We start from the raw sequence: 16,591 nt of genomic DNA on the forward strand, positions 1-16,591 counted from the left end.
GTTCCTTATCGAGGAATACATATTGTCCAGGCTAAGAATGAGGAAACAAAGCTGTGATAATTATAGCTAATTTAACTTTGGGAAACTCTTATTCTCTAGTAGTCCAGCATATAACCCTCGAACTAAAGTTATGTAACAAGGTAATATCAACAATGAGAAACTGCATGATAAAATCCTGCCCAAAAGTGAAAAATGCTAATTTTCTCTCATTTAGCAGCTGGATACAGAAATGCTCATTAGTTTTAAGAGGGTTAATCCTTTTAACTTTTGCATATTGATATGCCAATTATGCCTAATTGTACAAGAGGCATCAGTCAAGGTAATAGTGCATAAACACATGAAAGTTATTAAGTACATCCCAACATGTAATAAAGTAGGTGTTAATTGGTAGCTGAGTTCTGCGGGCTATTGAGGTGGATAATTCATTGAGAGATGGATCACTTGTAATTTCTCTCCATAATTCCTTTTGCAGTCTCATGCTGTGATGTTTTCATGCTTGTCAAAAACAACTGCGGCATAGTGCCTTTTGTTAAACACAGCCAATAAAATATGTTAGGCATCATTAAATATACTTAACTTTTAAACTTTTTCAAAGGTACAGTTCTTACTGATAATACATTATAGAGATTCCAATAATTTACTCTAACCACTGCCTCAAGTTCATAGTTGAGGAACACTGTAGCTGCTTCAAAAGTAGAGATAGAGCAGGCACTGTTGTGCCTCCCAGCAGACAATACTTTTAAATGAGAAAGTAAATAAGGAAAAATGCATCTCTGGGTACCTTATCTAAGGATGTATTTCTTACTCTCAAAATATAATCGCTGGCTTCCTCATGCTAAATTTGCCTATAATACTGAAGAAGGGATGTTTAAAATCATATATTTCTCAGGTGCCTGAGATTATTGTGGGTTAATTTTGCACTTGAAATTTGAGTGAAAAACAGGGAATAAATATAATTGGTAACATGCTACTCAGCAAGTTTATTTCATTTAATAACTCAGTTAGGGAGCTGAATATTTCATAGGCCTCTACGATATTAACAGAACACACAATTAATAGCTCACATGTTTCTGCAGGATGACTGGGAATCGCAGCCTGTCCCTAGCTAACCTATTTCTCGCTTTTGCTCTCACTGTGAGAAACAAAATAGATCTGGGGTCCAAAAGAGTGGCTAACATTGCATAAATAATTTTGCAACATCCTATGGCCTCAGCTGCAAGTTACCACCATTATGGAAGAAAATTAACCAGAGGAGACTCATTGCAATCAGTGTGTTTAGTGGCTCAGGATGTGTGCAGGGGCAGGGACACAATTGGCAGTAGAGTTCATCTCTAACTATTTTATTTCAAATCTTCCTAATGATACATTATCAAGACAAAATGGCTTCCTCTCCAAGCCTTAAATCACCGCACCATTTCAATCGTTTAGACTCGTTCCAAATCAAATGCTAATTTCCAATACCATACATTTCTGGAAGATTTTAAGAAACAATTTTTCACATTTTTTAAAGACTATTTTTCTCAGTTCATTCTTAGCTAATTTTAGCCTCTGGCTTTTCAAAGTGATATACTATATTTGGAAGTGCAAACACCACATGCTAGCATAACCTCATTATTTTTATGACACTGAAGCATGATAGCGGAGGCCCTTAAAATGAGTCAAAGGTGCTCTTCAGTCTAGCTCCAAATCCACTTTATCACTCTGGATTAAGCCCATCTCTTCTCTCACAACTGGGAATATCATTATGACTGTAAGTAGGCAAGATAAATACATTACAAAAAATAGTTTTCTCATGCACATTAAGAAAACAAATAAAACAAGGCTAATTTGTGTGTGTGGCTTTTTAAAAAATTCTGTATTAGGGCACTTGGGGTATTAGGAATATTGACTTACGGGTTCAGTGACCTTCCCAGCATCGGTAAGGATCATGGATTTACTTTGGCTCAGCCTGTCATGGTGGCTGTTGGCATTTTTGATTCTCATCTGCACAGGTCCAGTGCCTTGGTGGGTAGGATTCAGTGTTTCCACAGAGGTATCTAAATTTGTAGATTTCTGCATGTTACAGTGTTTTCCTGATAAAATATAAAATATAGTATTATTCTAAATGTACTTTATCATGAAAAGCTCTTGGTGGAATGCACACCCTTATTAAGCAATAAGGTAATAAATGAAATGAATAGTCTCCACTTGTCTGGGTAGTAAAGAAAAAGGTCATTCCTTTGTAAATTTTTTAATCAATTAAATTATGTAGGCAGTACTGTAGATGCCAGAGGACTTCAGAGTTCATAGGCAGCATACCCATACTCTGTGTAGTTCCTATTCCATTGAGGAACTAACAGTGATATAATAGAATCTCCCTTATATAGAGCTGATATTGCCAACAAGTCTTCGTTAGGATACACAATTTTTTTACTCATATTGTTGTCTGTTACCTACCCCATCCTGTTCCACCTCCACACATGACCACCAAGACTCTTTTGGTGAATAGATACCTATGTCAATCAAGTCAAATTTCAGCCAGTAGAAAAGAACGGCATTAGAGAAAACCAAACCAGTCCCCCTATCAGATACGCTGCCTTGCTCTTATTAGCATTGCGCTCAGCCCCAGCACTCCCCTCATAATTTTCATGGGGGGAATTAAAATGCTTTTGTCTATCACCACCTGCCAATTGAATAGATTCAGTAGCTTAGTTGGACATAATATTGGCAAAGAATATGAAGAAAAATAAAATCAACACCATTTATTTATTTTTTATTTACTTATTTATTTTATTAATGGGCATATTTAAAGGAGTGACAGTGGAGAAATAATAATTTGGGAAAAAACAGAGACAACTAAACTGTGCCAGCATCAGTGGGTGGATTGGGAGGGCTTTAGTTGTTCCCCCAAATCCATAATTCTTTTCAACTGTTCTTCCCCATAAACACCACAAAGGGCATATAATCTCATTTAGAAAAACAACTACAAACACAGCTTCTAAGCTTCTGAAAACAGATCCCCTTGCAGCCTGATGGTTGTCTGCATGTTTCACCCCTGTAGACATTCCAGAGCTAGCCTGGGCATCTGTGTAAACATTAAAAAAAGTCACCAGTTATAGAAGTCAATGAAATCCAAAAGGAGGATATTTTAGGACAACAACTCTATTTGTTGGTAACCCTATGTCTGTTGAAGAGGTGATGGGGCTTGAATTATGGTAATGTTCAAGGTAAGTGGACAAGAAAATAATTAGGAAAGAATGAAAGCATTTTCACAGGAGGAAAGGTGTTACCTTAAAACTGATACCAGTAAGTCAATTAAGTTATAACTTAAAAATAAATTAACATTTATTGAGTATGTATTATGTGTCAGGCTCTGTGTTCAGTGGTTTAATCCTTGCAAAACCTATGAGATAGACATTAAACATATATTTGTAGAGGAAAAAAATCAGGATCAAAGTGACTAGTGATTTTTCCAAGGATCCTGGACAGAAAGAAGTGAAGGAGTATGCATTTTCCTTTCCCCCAAAGACCCAGATGTCCATTGATAGGTGAATAGATGGGCAAATTCTAGTTTATCTGGCACAATAAAATGTTGCTCAATAATAAAAAGTAATGACATATTGATGCATACAGCCACATGGATAAATTGCAAATTTTATGTACAGAATGAAAGAAGCCAGGCCAGATAAAAAAGTACATATTGGCCACTTATGATTTCACTTATATAATATTCTAGAAAAATGCAAAGTAACAGTGGTGGAGAGCTGATGGGTTCCAGGGATTTTACTGGATACAAGGACACTTTGGATGTGATAGATGTTTTGTCATCTTGATTGTGATGATGGTTTAACAGTAGTAGTGTACCTATTTTAAAAATAATATCATAGTACATTTTAAATACTCGCACTTTACTTCAGTTGTACCTCACAAAGTTGTTTACAAAAATGTTTTAAGAATTCCTTCACAGATTTATTTTGTTCATATTTTCATTTTCATGTTTCTATGAGTGATGTGTTAAAAAATAAAAATTTATTTAATTGAGAATAAAAGAGCGCCTTCAATAAGATTTGAAACAATAATTTGAATAAAAGAAGACTTTGTTTCCACAATTTCATAGAAATAAAATGACAGCTGCTTTGCTGAGAAGAGTTGAAGAAACATCAAATCTCTCCACTACAATAGGCACATGGTCCTTACCTCTGTATCTAAGAAGAATAAGATATAATTATATATATATATATATATATAAAATTTTTTTTAAAAAGTAAATGCAATCACATGCACATAATTTAAAGTTATTTCTCCATATAGCCCAGTACATAATAATTTTGGTTTTACTCTGTGTATGAATTATTATCAAATTCTTTAATTTTTCTGAGCCAAGTGAAATTTATTTCAAAATAACAAAGCAAATCCATGAATTTTTGACATTTATGAAAATGCTACTACTAAAGTCACAAGTTTTTTTCAGGGTATAATTTTGTGAATTGAAATAAGGATGAATGAATGAAGGAGTGAAAATCTAGAAACTGTCATTGGAATGGAGGCCCAGGATTCATACTAATTAGTTTGGTTACATAAAAGTGCCTCTTGTGACTTCAGTGGCTGCATTGTTTCAAATGTGCACCTTTGTGATCTTGTACAAGTCAATGACCTCTGTTTTATCATTGGAAAAAAATGATAGTGGCGATAGGGGCAGCCAAGAGCACAGGTGTGACCTGTGTTGTCCTTAACATTTCTGATACTGATGTGTGTAAAGTCGGAGCTCATGAAGTATTAGTGCAGATCTACAGAGCTCAGTAGTTTTAGGCAGACAAGCAACAATATAATACATGGTTCAGTATGAATCCATGCCCCAGGATTTGGGTGGGAGACATTTATAATTAAACATATAAGTTTTTTCTAGAAAATTATGGGTCTCCTGTGAGTTCATTCAAAGCTTGATCTTCATATTACTCATTAGATTCAAACTCTAAGGATGCTGTGTTTGTAATGCTGGTTGCTGAGGCAAATCGCTGAGGCCGAAGCCACTTTCTTCTGACCAAGAGCATGAAGCCACTGTATTTACATGGCCCTGCCATGTGCCATTTATAGGACATGTTGCTTCCTCAAAGTCTGTGCAAACTGCACTGTCAAATGAACATTTGCATTCTCATATTGATTGCACAACCCACCCATACTTTGCCTAGTGATGTGCTGCCGTCAGAGGGCTGCATTACTTAAAAAGCCTCTTATCTGGCTTTCCCTCCTGATTTCTCAGGGACAGCCTTCAGAAAACATTTTCAAAATCTCCCTTCTTTAGATCTTTCTGTTTGGCTGATCTCTTCCTCTACTACAGGGTTAGCATCATTTTTCTTACTTCGCCCTCTCCTCTATCACTTCCTTTCCTGTCTGACCCCATTTTACATTTTGTTGATACTCCACTGTCCTTCACTTGTTCTCTTTATTGAGCTTCCCTTGTAATTTGTTCTGCAATAGCAGTAACTTGGTATTATCATATAATTATTCTCATATTTGCAAATATTTCCTGGTTTCCAACTTTGCAGAACACAACATTGCACTGAGAAAAACACAGAAAACAATACAAAACCTCTTCTTAAAGATTTCTACCAGCAGAATATAAATTATCCATTCAATATTTATTGAGATTCTCCTAAGTGGCAGCACTATATTAGAGGATGAATATATATTTTTTTAACCAAGTGTCTTACAGTTGTTAGGGTGATAGAGAAACAAGCTATAATTAAATGGGAATAGAGTTGTGTCTAGGTTCAGAGAAGAGCAATGGCATCAAACTCAGGTGGAACTGGGAAGTGGAGACAGATAGGCAGCAAAAGATATCAGCCAGTGCTGGAGTTAAGTCAGAATAGGTTGGGCATTTCAGGCAAGTGGCTCAGCAATGCAAAGGTATTCAAATAACCTGAGATTATAAGGTAGATATTAAAGTGTGTTATAAAGAAAAATATAGTAGCAAGGAAGTTCAAGGAACACACTAATGATGGATTATATTTTTTAAAATAGCATTTATCCTTGGTGTGTGTGAATCTGATGATCTTGCTAGCCTTTCAATGGGCTGAAGGATTGACAGAAAGCTCCACTTCATCTAATCTAGCCAGTGCTATAAGGGGCTGGTGTTCTAGTCACTCTGAAGGACAGAATATGTGGAGAGGGCTTTCCTTGGCATAAAACCAAATGTCTCGTATAGATGATTTGAGAGCAAGACAGAGAGAAGCAGTACCCCCCTGCACAACTGAGGGAGGTGCAAGAGGAAGCGGGGAGGACACAGGAAGAAGGAAACCTGATGGACTGAAGCGATGGCTGTGCTAGTAGCTGTGAAACTTGTAACTGCTATGCTTGTGGGTTCAGAGATGATTTATGCTCTTCCATCCTGGTAGGGACCACTCATACAAAGTGGATACGGCTGGTTATAGGCCAAATTTTGCAAGTTGTATTTGGGTCCCTCTTGCAACCCTTTCTGTTTAACAACTTTCAACTTCTCATTTTCCCTTCACCTACCTCCTAACACTCTTTTTTCCCCTCTACCAGGCACCTATGATTCCTTTCATATTTTGTATATCAAAGCCCCTCCTGTAGCAAGTACTCAGGCCTCATCCACAGAGTCAACATTTCTGAAATTCCATAATCCATTTTCCCTTACCAAATTCTTGAAATATACCCACTCTCTCCATGAGTCACTTTGGTGTTTGTGACAGAGTAATGTTAAATGAATTGACACAATATCATAAATGATTAGTGAGGCTTCCCCTTAACTCCTCCCAGTAGCATTTATCTGAATCTCAGACTGGGATGTCCTGTAGTTATGTGGGAGGAATATCTTGCAGGAGACCAGCTTTGGTCAGTCAGCGCCACATACAGGGGAGGTAACATTTGTGACTAAGGATAGGCTGTTAATTAGCATTCTAGTAAATGGTGCTCCCTGGAATTGTGCGATATGGTGGCCCTGCCATGCTGGTCTTATTTTCGACTCTTTATGAAAGGAGGTTCTAGGGGAGCAAGTTCCATTATGAAGCCTTCCCAACCTCAAATCAAAAGAAACCCTCCCACCCCAGGGTCCAGTCAAGTACATATGTTCCTGAATGTGTTCCCAGGAACATACGTACAGAGTTCAGGTTGTACTCAGAAAGGCAGTGAAGAGCTCCAGTTTGTGAGTCTTTCCATGTTATTATTACAAGAATATTCACAGGGGTTTGAAATCATGTTCTATTATTCTATCCATGTTTTCATTTTTCAATGACCTTCAACTTTCTAAATTTGGTAGAATATTGTAAAATCAGTATTCATGAGTATTTCTATGCAACTTAGTGTCAGCAAGCACTTTTGTTAACTATAAGTCATATTAACTTTAAGTTTCATGTGATCTATGTGACTATTCACAATTTCCCTGGTTCTTCCTGTAATATATTATCTGCTCATCATCATCATCATCATCAATTTTACTCATAAAACATTGATGCCTTATGCATTTATATTCTTACAAGAGTCACACAGACCCTTGGTGAATTACTAATGAAAATATTGAAGAATTAGTTCATTTTGCACGTGTCTAACATAACCATTGATTTTATAAAACTTTCCAAATAAATACCTCTGAGTTAAAAATTAAAATGTAAATCACTTAAGACTGGCGTAACAACTTCTCTAGACTTCCTGATTTTGTATGTACCAAGAGAAGAGCAAGAATAGCTTCTGATATTGCACTAGTTCCACTTTCAATACTGTTTTAAAAACAGGAAGCAGCGATGACAATGCACTTCGTAAGGGCCGCCCAAACTCTTGCTCTGCTCAACAGACTTGGTTCTGTGCTGTTCTGGGCCCATGTCTCCACTCTTACTGCAAATAGCCAAACAGGGCTGAATGTGATAGTTCATCTAATCAAAACTGCATTGCTGGTCTGTCAATTATTAGTTGCACTCTGTTAATTACATTAAGTCTCAGCAGGTTGCCCTTTTGAGCTAGAAAGTAAATTTTTTTAAAGATTTTATTTATTTTTATTTATTTTTAGAGAGGGAAGGGAGGGAGGGAGAGAGAGAGAGAGAGACAGAGAGAGAAAGAGAGAGACAGAGAGACAGAGAAACATCAATGTGCGGTTGCTGGGGGTTATGGCCTGCAACCCAGGAATGTACCCTGGCTGGGAATCGAACCTGGGACACTTTGGTTCCCAGCCCGCACTCAATCCATTGAGCTACGCCAGCCAGGGCTTAGTAAATTTTTAACATCTCTTTTCTATCAATAGCATTAAAAGTAGAAGTATATTAAGAATTTTTTGAGCTAAGGGATACTGAATACATACTATGCTATATCTCCATGATGCAGAGCAAAGAAAACCAAAGCTCAGAGAAGCTCCCTCACGGTGCTACAGACTGTTGAAAAGTAGTCCTGGACAGGACCCAGGGCCTAAATCCCAAACATCCTTGCTTTAGTCATAGACCTCCTGAGGCAAGTGGAAGCTGTGTATGGGGAGATAAGGTAACAAGAATTCCAAAGGAAATCTCACAGATTAGAGATTTAAAATGATAATAGGGCAGCCATGTTGGGTACATGAGACTTTCTGTTTAATCGTTTATAAATATGCCTTGTGCTTCCTGACAAAACAATACAGACTAAATGTTGAATATATAAATAGAAAAGATATGGAAACAAGTTAATGTCAGTGGACATAGCTTAGCGAAGCATTACCGATAGGAACATGTCTTTAACCAAGTTTATTTCTTATTTAAAAAAAATACATGTAATTCACCCTGGCTATAGTTTCTAAGGGCCAAATGAACTATCATACTTCATGATCAGTTAGAAGCAGAAAAAAAGAGCAGTTCATTTTATATCTTTGGAAGCTAGCATTAAAGTATACTTGGATATTCATATGAATTTTCAAAAGTATGGAGAATGCTATATTTCCATTTCAGAATAACCTTTTTGTCTCTTTCTCAGAAAACATGAATTTAGCACCAATTATAATAACTTAGCAGAGTTAACTGTTCTGACAATAGAGTATGTTTCCTAGAGTTTCAAATTTCTTTAGGTACTTCATACTCCTCCTTCAAAAAGAACTCAGTTGCCTGACATACATTGCCACTGAGCATTCTTTAAGGAAACCTGTCTCAGAAGCAAGTACTGAGTGTGCCTTAGGGAATCCCTGTTCAGTGAGAACCAGGATTTGCACTGTGTAGCCAGTGAGACATCTGGTCACCCCAACCTCTAAGAGCTACTGTGTCCCTTCTGCCTAAACACACAGGGACTCTCTGTAGTGATATAACCCCTTTATTTCCTGGAATATATAGAAAGAGCTGTTTCTCCAGGTCTGCTAAAAGTGCAGGGCAACTCCACAGACAGATATTACTTCTCTGAGAAATTCATTTCAATCCCCTGGAAAGATCTGATGTGGTAGAGCACCATCTGCTTGTTCCCCTGTGGGAATGACTTGTGGCCTTGGTAGCTTCAGTAACGTGTGGCACAACCCTTGTGCTACACTTGCCTGACAAGCCAGTAATTAGCTTGCATTGCAATTGTTTGTTGTCTCCACCACAGCAGCCATTTACCAAAATAACATTTTAATTTAAGTTTCCTTCCAGTTCACTTTTTTCCTTTTCTTTTTTTTTCCCTGTGGCTTCTACATCTCTATGAAGTCTAATTTCCCCAGACTACTTCCATAAGCAGAGAGAGTGCAATAAAACTCAGTTTCAAAAATGCCAAATATAATGAGAAAGGAAGGTCAGAGTAAAGGAATGTGATCCTAGCCTCCACATCGGGTAACATTGTCTTTGACTGGGCAGGTGTTGCATATAGGAACTGTGTTAATAAGGCTTCACACTTGTTGAACTTACATCAGGGAATCCAGGTGATATGTGCAGTTACTGACAAAGTCAGCTGCATGGATAAATTGCAATACAGTTCTTTTCTTTGCATGTGGGCATCCTAAATGATGACAATGACAAGTAAAATATAGTTTTTGAGTAGTCTAAGTCCTAAAAAAAATTGTGTGGTAGGCAATCTTGTTCTTTTCTCAGACCTTAATATCCTGTTACAATTTTTCATTCCCCAGGCACTTTAGCCTTCTAGATTCCACCCTATTGGGAGCAAAGCAACTGATTTTACAATTCAAATTTTTATTGAGCCTCAACCCTGAGAAATAGTTGCTGCAAAAATTATTGAAACACTAGGGTTGAATTAGACATGAGTTTATTTATCTGCTGAGGACTGTGATGAGCATGCAATGGAGGATGGGACTGAGGACAATGTCAAGGTAAAGGTGACAGTTGACTTTGACATTGTATGAGGATAAGTAGGACTCCAAAGGCAGAGAAGGGATATGAAGAGCAGCAGAAGCTAAGATCACAAAATTTAAGGAAAAGAGGGGTGAGCATCTCCAGCAAATGTTAGAGTGTGGGTGGTAAGGTGGGAATGCTAGGGAAAGAGTTAATCAGGGCTGGGTTGGAAAACCTTGCAGTTACTATTAAAGATTTTGGTTTTGTTTTATAGATCCTGGGAAACTTTGAATTTATTTAAGACATAATCCCATCTCAAAAGACTTGGCAAAAAGAGACCAAAAGAATGGATCCCCAGCCACTGAGGCTATACAATGGACACTAGCATTCTCATGAGATACTTCTTAATTAACTTCAAATCAGAAGCAATATCACAGCATCTATTCATAAACACTAATTTTAGGATAAGAACAACCAGAGATCTGGAGGAGAAATGTTCTCTAGAACTTTGGAAATCTTACTTTGAACTTACAGGTGCATGCTTAATGCTCCTGGTTACCAATCAAATGAAGAGAAAGATAAAGACTTCTCTGGAATGACAGATGAAGAAGCATTTAAAGAGTGGTCCAAAGGTACGGTCACATTTTATTAAGAGCATAAAAGAAAATATAAAAATAGGAGTAGTAGAACTGCTTTTGAATTTCCCTCTGGTGATCAGCTAAATAAAAAATGAATGAATGAATGAATGAATGAATGAATAAAGAAAAAATAAAAAACAAAGAGAAACAAAATGTCTGTGCCATTGTAATTATGTTTAGGCAGCATAAGAAATTTTATGAAGTGCCAATCTCCTTAAATACATGAGAGAACCATAAAGGGCGCAAGTAATGCCAACTTCTCTGTTGCCTCTGTCAGTTTTGACCTAATCTAGCAAGAAATGCTGAGCCATTTTTCATCTCTTGTGTACAAGTATCAATTATGGGAAAGCAGGGTGACTATCTTAGGGCACTGGATGATGAAATGTCACTTAAGGAGAAAACATGGGCAATAGAACATGTTGCTCAACAGCTACAGTATTAGAAAACATTAGCAAAACAAGCAGCATCTCAGACACTCTCTGGGACAGAAGTAATGCACTGATTTTGGCTGGAAGAATATCAAGTGTCAAAAATACATCTCAACTTGCAATTGTTTGTTTCCTGCAATTTCATGTTCTGTAGGTATTTATTTCCTAAAGGATGAGACGCAGTCACAAAGCCTTTTTATCAAGCAGATTAAATCTAGTCAAGCATTGATTGCAATACACCAGCTTTCTCTATCTCTATCTTGGCCTGTCCAGGTTGAAATATGGAGAAGCTGCATATTGCATAATTAGTGCTCAACACTAATTAACAGAAGTCAGTAATGGGCATTAGTCAAATATGGCTGACATTTGTTTTATTTAGCAAATTTGTTATTGTATCCAATTAGCCTTTTCCTAATGTTCATGTCTTCAAACTCTAAATTGATTGGATTGGATTTCAGTGCCAAAGGGACATGTCTGAGAATGGGACAGTAATGCCACAGTCTATTGTGACAATGACAATACCACTAAAATAAAATATTTCAGTATGTCTCCTTTAATTCATTTCAAAATCAGTTTCTCTCCTGCTCAGTTATGTATGCATCAAAACATTTTTAATAGTCATATTTATGTGTGTGTGGTGTATGCCTATATTTGTGTAATCTGAGAGGAACAATACTCAGAATTGCAGACCTACAGGTTGTTTTCAACTAGGTGGTATGTTACTACATGTCAATTCTGAATGCCGGGCATTTGTTCAGAGATAAGTGAATCACCCACAAGGGAGACTGGCCTAGAGAGGTAGGGCTTCAGTCCTAGCAAGGGAATGAGGCAATGAATGACCAGGTTACCAGTAGAGAAAGTTGTGGTCAGGGACAAAGCAAATGCCTAATGAAGAAGGTGTGACTTATTGAGGTACTAGGACTTGCAAGTAAGGGGAGGACACACTTGATGTGTGTACCACAAGTGTGGACCAAAAGCTATGATAACTTTTTATAATTTGTTGTCAAACTTGCAGAAATTCATTCCACTGGAATTAAAGATCACTTGCAATAAGCTAAAATTAATTCTGGGGGTTAGGGTTGGAAATAACTCAACTTCATGTAAAAATGTAAAAATGGCTGCAGTAGTGAGGAGGAACACTGCAGAGCATTGAGCCTCAAAGGTCAGTGTGAGGAGCTTCATGAACATGCATATTTCACGGCCTTCCAGAGATAGCTCCGTTCAGCAAAACTGAAGAGAGGCCTTAGAAACTACATGTTTAGCCATCACCCCTGGGGATTTGGATGCATACTAAACTTTGTTAAAAAAACATTTCTATAGAATTATATACTTTTTGAAATTTTATATCTGCATTGTTCTAAAACTGTTACTAACTACTAGATGTCTCTTTGTTTTTAAAGCTCAGTGTTACTAGGTTCATATTTGTTGACACTTGTTCAAATTAAGTTTTATGGGAATTTCGCTTGGGAATATGCTGGTGGTTGGGGGTGTGGATCATAGCTGGGAATAGTGAGAAAAGGAGTGGGTAGGTAGCTAAGCAGGTAGGTATAAAGATGGATACATAGACACAGAGACACGTGAAAGTAATACTGTGGTTATCTATCTGACATTAATATAAATATGACATTTAGTGATCCAGAACACACTACCAGTCTTTAATTATTGCTACAAAATGAATTCTCTTACATATAAGAAAACCCAAAAAAGAGCATAAGATAAGCAATCAGAGTCTATTGTATAACTTTCAGCACAAGTGTTTGTTGTTGTTGTTGTTGTTTAATGTTTATATCATGCACTTTGTAAGTGTGAGTAAACAACATCAATTTAAACACTTGCAAAAACAGTTCTCTTGCTTGTTTAACATCAAGGGATCTTTGGTGTGAGAACAAAACAAATTCTACAAAATATTGTTGTTTCACTCAAACTTAGACTTGGCTGGTATGGCTCAGTGGGTTAAGCACTGGCCTGCAAACCAAAGGGTCACCGGTTCTATTCCCACTAGGGACGGATATGCTTGGGTTGCAGGCCCAGCCCCCAGCTGGGGACATATGGGGAGCAACAAGTAGATGTTTCTCTCTCACAGAGATGTTTCTCTCTCTTTCTCCCTTCTTCCCCTCTCTCTAAAAATAAATAAGATTAAAATAATATTTGTGTTTTCACTCAAATTTAATCTGAAATTTGGGGCCAGTGGCTTTCTTTCATGAAACCAAGAATATAAAAATAGAAAAAGTTATTTAACTGTCCACATTATTTCAATGGAATGTTTTTGACTGTTTTTCAACCCTAGCTTTGAAGACCTTTCAATATGGTACATATACTGTATGTCTTAAAGAATATTCTTTTCTTTCTAGGTTGGTTAACTAAAGGTCCTTTTGTTGCCTTAGTGTCTTGAAGCCCTTAAGCTACATTATCAGGAATATCAGTCCAGGAGTTGTTTGAGGGTTGGATTTTCCACTTAAATGAGTGCTGTTTTTACTTCTTTTTCTCCAAAGGAAAGCTGGGACTTCTCACCTCCCCTCCCCAGGAGGTGAGAAGCAGAGGAGGTTAGATGCCTTATCTGCTTTACCAAGTTCCAGTTAATTGAGTGTTACTGTAATTTGTAGTAGTGAAGTCAAATTTCTATCTTAATTTAGGCTCCTCACAAAACAAAATATATGATTTTGGCTTGAGCATACTGAAGTCAAAAGGGAATATGAGATACTTTGAGTTTTAAATGGCTAGCAGGATTATTTATTTAATTTAAAATTATTGAAATTAATTCTTTTTTAATCTCTCCCCCCCTTTATTCACTTATATTTTTGTCATGGCTACTTCTGAAACTTAGAGGTTCTGATCTATTAATAGATAACATGTATAAAGAAAGGGGTTATACAACCACACCCAAGCCATATTTCCCCCTCTTGTGTACTATGAATTTCACATCTGTGTTTGTGTGCATGAGCACATGTTTAAATTGTCTTTTCTATTATTATCACCACCCAAAGCATACTATGAATCTTTCTTTTAATTTCCCTACAGCAATATACATCCACACAAGTACAGACACCATGGTCCATAACTGACATCACACAGCTTTAAAATATCAGGCAAACTTAAGACTACTATATGTGCTATAATTTAGAAAAGTTAACTTTTGGAGACATCTTTTAATGGATAAAAAAATTCTCTGATGAGAACTGGGAAGACACCAAGAGTTCTAGTCATGGAGGCATAGGTAGAAAACCTTCTCTTCTTTGCAAAACCAAAAGGAGGGTAACAACCAATCTAAAATCAATAAACAACCAGAAGTGCCAGACAGTCAAAGTGCATGAAACTCCAACAACCAGGGAATTAAAGAAACAGTCAACCAGACCAACCAGACCAGTAAGGCAGCAGAGGGAGAGAACTTGAGGTGGTGGATCACACAGGTGGGGCTGATTGAATGGGAAACTGAGCCTCAGAGCTGACTGTGGACTACAGCAGTTGCTGTGGTGGGAGAAACTCCCAGTCTTACACCAGAGTTCATTGGACAGTGGGGCTAGAGAAGAGCAGGTGAGCTGCATTGTTCCCTCTCTGGCCCCTCCCCCACAGTCAGCAAGGAGGGTTGCCCTGCCCGGGTGAATACCTAAGGCCTTGCCCCCTTACAACTTAACAGGTGTGCTGAGACAAAGAAATTGGGCCCAAATGAGAGAATAGAGCAAAACTTCAGAAAGAGAGCTAAATGATGAGGAAATAGCCAACCTATCTCATGGAGAATTTAAAGCCTTGGTAATCAAAATGCTCACAGAACTGATTGAGCTTTGTCAAAAAAATGAAAGAACAAATGAAAGATACCCAAAATGAAATAAAGCAAAATATTCAAGGAATCAACAGTGACAGGAAAGAAACCAGGACTCAAAGCAATGATTTGGTACACAAGGAAGAAATAAACATCCAACCAGAACAGAATGAAGAAACAAGAATTCAAAAAAATGAAGAGAGACTTAGAAACCTCTGGGGCAACTTGAAACATTCCAATATCCAAATTATAGGGGTGCCAGAAGGAGAAGAACAACAGCAAGACATTGAAACTTATTTGAACAAATAATGAAAGAAAGCTTCCCCAATCTGGTGAAGGAAATAGACTTCCAGGAAGTCCAGGAAGCTCAGAGAGTCCCAAAGAAGTTAGACCCAAAGAGGAACACACCAAGGCACATCATCATTAAGTTACCCAAGATTAAAAATAAGGAGAGAATCTTAATAGCAGCAAGAGAAAAGGAGAGGGTTAACTACAAATGAGTTCCCATAAAGCTATCAGCTGATTTCTCAGAAGAAACTTTGCAGGCAAGAAGGGGCTGGAAAGAAGCATTCCAAGTCATGAAAGGCAAAGACCTACATCCAATATTACTCTATCCAGCAAAGCTATCATTTAGAATGGAAGGGCAGATAAAGTGCTTCCCAGAAAAGGTCAGGTTAAAGGAGCTCATCATCACCAAGCCATTATTATATGAAATGTTAGGGGGAATTATCTAAGAAAAAGGAGATAAAAAATCTGAACAGTAAAATGACAACAAACTCACAACTATCAACAAATGAACCTAAAAGAAAAGACAAACGATGAAAACAAAAACTACACAAACAACCAGAAAAGGAACAGAATCAGAGAAATGGACATCACATGGAGGGGCTTCCATGGGGAGGGGGAAGGGAGCAATGGGGGGGGCAGTACAGGGAAGAAGAAGCATAATTGGTAGGCATAAAATAGATGTAGGCATAAAATAAATGGGGAGAGGTCAAAATGGTATAGGAAACAGAGAACTCAAAGAACTTATGCGTACAACCCATGGACATGAACTAAGTGGGGGGATGCTGGAGGGTTGGGGGGTACAGGGCAGAGAGGGTATTAATAAAGAAAATTGGGAAAACTGTAATAGCATAATCAATAAAATATACTTAAAAAAGAGAATTAGCATCAGAAGAAATTTTGTTCTTTCAAATTAGAAAAATTAACCCAGTCATGAAATGTAGATAGACAAAACAAGGACCTAAATTAGCAATAGCAAAAAACTACATTTAAATAGATATTTTTCCATAGAATAATCTAATGCACTAGGCAGTCACTAAACATTTATTAGAATTTCTTGTGTAGACACAAGTTATTTGGAGGAATCTAGTTCTCTCTAATTGTTGCACCCTGCTCTTGCTTCCTTAAGAGCAGCCATAAATTCAAGAAGAGGTGGGAAACCAGCAGACTGCCAGCCAAATTCAACCCACAGACATATGTTGTTGGTCCTGAACGATGATTTCAAATGTCTTGAATGAGTTTGCACTGAAAATGAGGATTTTTTACTAAAAAGGTGTATAT

The 16,591-nt window shown here is 37.4% G+C and overlaps 1 protein-coding gene across 3 annotated transcripts in view; it reads right to left on the minus strand.

The window, feature by feature from the left end:
* Positions 1 to 16,591, minus strand: part of ARHGAP15 (Rho GTPase activating protein 15) — a 626,777-nt gene that overhangs the window by 593,736 nt on the left and 16,450 nt on the right. For all 3 annotated transcript variants that reach the window (XM_036023540.1, XM_028509736.2, XM_036023541.1), the window contains exon 2: positions 1,894 to 2,072. In XM_036023540.1, coding sequence (XP_035879433.1) covers positions 1,894 to 2,058 — 165 coding nt within the window. In that variant the 5' untranslated portion in view covers positions 2,059 to 2,072. The remainder of the gene's footprint in view (positions 1 to 1,893; positions 2,073 to 16,591) is intronic.

The sequence above is a fragment of the Phyllostomus discolor genome, chromosome 4, assembly GCF_004126475.2.
Source record: "Phyllostomus discolor isolate MPI-MPIP mPhyDis1 chromosome 4, mPhyDis1.pri.v3, whole genome shotgun sequence".
NCBI classification, from domain to species: domain Eukaryota; kingdom Metazoa; phylum Chordata; class Mammalia; order Chiroptera; family Phyllostomidae; genus Phyllostomus; species Phyllostomus discolor.